The following is a 3425-nucleotide window of genomic DNA, read 5'->3' as shown; positions in this document are numbered from 1 at the left end:
TGTGTTACTACCTATCCAGACAGATTTCCTACTGAACACCGCTGCTAAGTCAACAGTCGGTGTGTTTGTGTGTATGTCTACACATGAGTGTATGTGTGTCTGTGTATCTCCAGGGTGAGAGATGAATGATCAGATGGGGTGTTATTCCTGGATGCCACCTCTGATGGATAGTTCTGCCTGTATCCTTCTCACATGGAGAAAACACACACACCTCATCTCCCTCTCTCTCTCTCTCTCTCAACACACACACAGACACACACCCTCCACTCTCCTCTCTCTCTCTCTCACACACACACACAGACACACACCTCCATCCCTCTCCTCTCCTCTCTCTCTCTCTCCTTCTCTCTCCCCTCTCTCTCCTCTCTCTCTCTTCTCTCTCTTCTCTCTCTCTCTTCTCTCTCTCTCTCTCTCTCAACACACACACAAACCCTCCATCTCCCTCTCTCTCTCTCTCTCTCTCTCTCTCACACACACCCACACACCCCCATTCTTCTCTCTCTTCTCTCACACACACACACACCCTCCATCTCTCTCTCCTCTGCTCTCTCATCTCTCTCTCTCTCCCTCACAACAGACACACACCCTCTCTCCCTCTCTCCTCTCACACATATACACCACACCCCTCCATTCTCCTCTCTTCTCTCTCTCTCTCTCTCTCTACACTGACTCCCTCTTCGGCACCACACCCTCCATCTCCCTCTCTCCTCTCTCCATCTCTCTCTCTCTCTCTCTCTCTCTCTCTCTCTCTCTCTCTCACACACACCACACACACCCATATCTCCTCTCTCTCTCTCTCTTCCTCTCTCTCACACACAGACACACACCCTCCATTCTCTCTCTCTCTCTCTCTCTCTCCATCTCCCTCTCTCTCTCTTACACACATACAGACACACACCCTCCATATCTCTCTCTTACACTCACACACCACCACACACACACACACACACACACACACAACACACACACACACACCACACACCACACACACCACACACACACACACACACACACACACACACACACACACCACACACACACACACACACCACACCATCTCTCTCCTCTCTCTTACTCTCTCTCCACCACACACACACTCTCAATCTCCCTCCTCTCTCTCACACAACACACACGACACACACCCTCCATCTCTCTCTCCTTACACACCACACACACACACACTTATTGTAACAGCAGGTAGAGGAAACACCAACACGTGAGGTAGCTGTACTAACCATATACGATTACAGCACCTGCCTGCTAACCACACTGATGATTCTACAGATCATCTTGATCCAATCAGATTGTTCTTGTGGTAATCAACTCAAAACAAGAACATCTAACTTTGTCTTAATACAAGGGAAAGGTCTTGATAAGATAAGATTGTATTTTTATAGTCTAAACTCGACCCAAATAAACTCAAGAAACTCGACGCAACCCAACTCAACAGACCAAACTCGACAGACCAAGCCAAGATAACCTTATCGGAGGTCATTGTACAATGAATGGCCACTCTGGGAACAGGACATTCAGGCAGGCGTCCATTGACACACAGGTAACCAGACATGACTAGTAAGGACCACCTTAGAAAAGCTGCTGTAAAACATACTTCAATAACGTGTTAGAAGAATCTGTTAGACGTGTGGCACGCACACCACAGCCTGACTGTATTTGAGAATGAATAGCTTGTTAATGTGCAGGTTTTCAGTCTCTCAAAGTGTATGTGGGGGGGGGGGGGGGGGCAGAACACACACACACACACACACACACACACACACACACACACACACACACACAGTCGTGGCAGTGGTACAGAGGGTGGCTGTCTGTGGTTTGAGTTTGAAGCCGTTGCATTGATAACCAGTAGCTGTGACTGGGAGACTGTGTGTCCGTCCCGCCTCGCTCTCCCCCTCTCCTCCTCTCCTCCACTCCTCCCTCGCCCAGTCACTCTCTCCTCTTCTCCTCCTCTCCTCCCTTGCCCAGTCACTATCTCCTCCTCTTGCCTCTCGCCTAGTCAATCTCCTCCTCCCTTGCCCAGTCACTATCTCCTCCTCTCTCCCCTCGCCTAGTCACTATCCCCTCTTCTCTCCCCTCGCCTAGTCACTCTCTCCTGGGCCACCGCTCTAGGACTGCTCTCCCTCTTCTCTGGTGCTAAGGTCGTTTTTGGTCCCTTTTCGGTACTTTTTGGGTCCTGTTCCAGTTGGATCTTTCAGTCATCATGATACCCTCTCCGCCATTGTTCCTGTTGCTGCTCGGCCTCATGGGAGCGCATGCCACCGCTCCCGTGTCCGTGGACCTCCGCACCGCCGCCGCCATGGGTAAGAACCTCCTGACCTCTAACCCTGACCCATAATCTAAACCTAAACATTAATTGTATCCCTTAAAACCTCTTACCATTAGTTATAACCCATATTGCCTCCACAATGGGTCAAGAATCATGATCCACTGACTTGGACTCTTAGCCCAACCCTAACCCCTAACCCATTATTCCTAACCCCAGTTTGCCCCTGACCCCAAATGGTGCAGTCACTTAACCTCAGAGCCCCTTAAACAACCATCGTACCCTTTCCTAACCCCTAACCCATTATTCCTAACCCCTATATCTCTCCATCTTTCGGTCTTTCCTCCTCCTGGCGGTGTCTGCTGTGTAGAGTGGAACAGCCAGAGTGGGTTCTAGAGAGAGATTATATGGCTGCTGGTCTAAGGCACTGCATCTCAGTGCAAGAGGCGTCACTGTAGTCCCTGGTTCGAATCCAGGCTGCATCACATCCGGCTGTAATTGGAAGTCTCATAGGGCGGCGCACAATTGGCCCAGCGTCGTCCGGGTTTGGCCGGAGTAGGCTGTCATTGTAAATAAGAATTTGTTCTTAACTGACTTGCCTAGTTAAATAAAGTTTACATAAAAAATAGAATCACACAGAGAAATCTGTCTCAATGATTGTTGGTGGTCCAAGCTGGTGCTGGGTCCAAGCTGGTGCTGGGTCCAAGCTCTTTAGGGCATAGAGGTGAATAGAGTTCTAGCTGTATGTGGCTGGATACTGACTCCAATTGAGTCAGTCAGGGAACATTGAATGGATGTTATAGTTTCAAAGTATTTGTTTTTGTGTTAGAATAGTTTATTAAGAGTTTGTTGCTAGTGGGAAGTGTCAGTGTGCTTGAAAGTTTGGTGTTGGTATAAGTATTGTAATGAATTGTTAATTTAGGTGTTCAAGTGTGTGTGGTTGTGTATGTGTGTGTGTTGGATGTTAGAGGGGGTACTGTATAAACTTCTGCAGTGAGCGAGGGAGCGATGGAGGTGAAGGGGGAGAAGGGAGATCAGTGATGTTGCATAAACTTAGAGTATGAACAATCACATACAGCTACAATCTACTACATACAGCTACAATCTACTACGTACTGCTACACTCTACTACATACAGCTACAC

General features: G+C 48.6%; 1 protein-coding gene across 1 annotated transcript in view; it reads left to right on the top strand.

Moving 5' to 3' along the window:
* The first annotated feature begins 1972 nt into the window (after positions 1-1972).
* The window catches only part of matn1 (matrilin 1), a 26066-nt gene continuing 24613 nt past the window's right edge, over positions 1973-3425 (top strand). The window contains 1 exon segment of the mRNA XM_023976548.2: positions 1973-2318. Coding sequence (XP_023832316.1) covers positions 2219-2318 — 100 coding nt within the window. The 5' untranslated portion in view covers positions 1973-2218.

Source organism: Salvelinus sp. IW2-2015, linkage group LG31, assembly GCF_002910315.2.
Source record: "Salvelinus sp. IW2-2015 linkage group LG31, ASM291031v2, whole genome shotgun sequence".
NCBI classification, from domain to species: domain Eukaryota; kingdom Metazoa; phylum Chordata; class Actinopteri; order Salmoniformes; family Salmonidae; genus Salvelinus; species Salvelinus sp. IW2-2015.
Note: the sequence above shows the minus strand (reverse complement) of the source record. Positions and strands in the feature narration are given on the sequence as shown.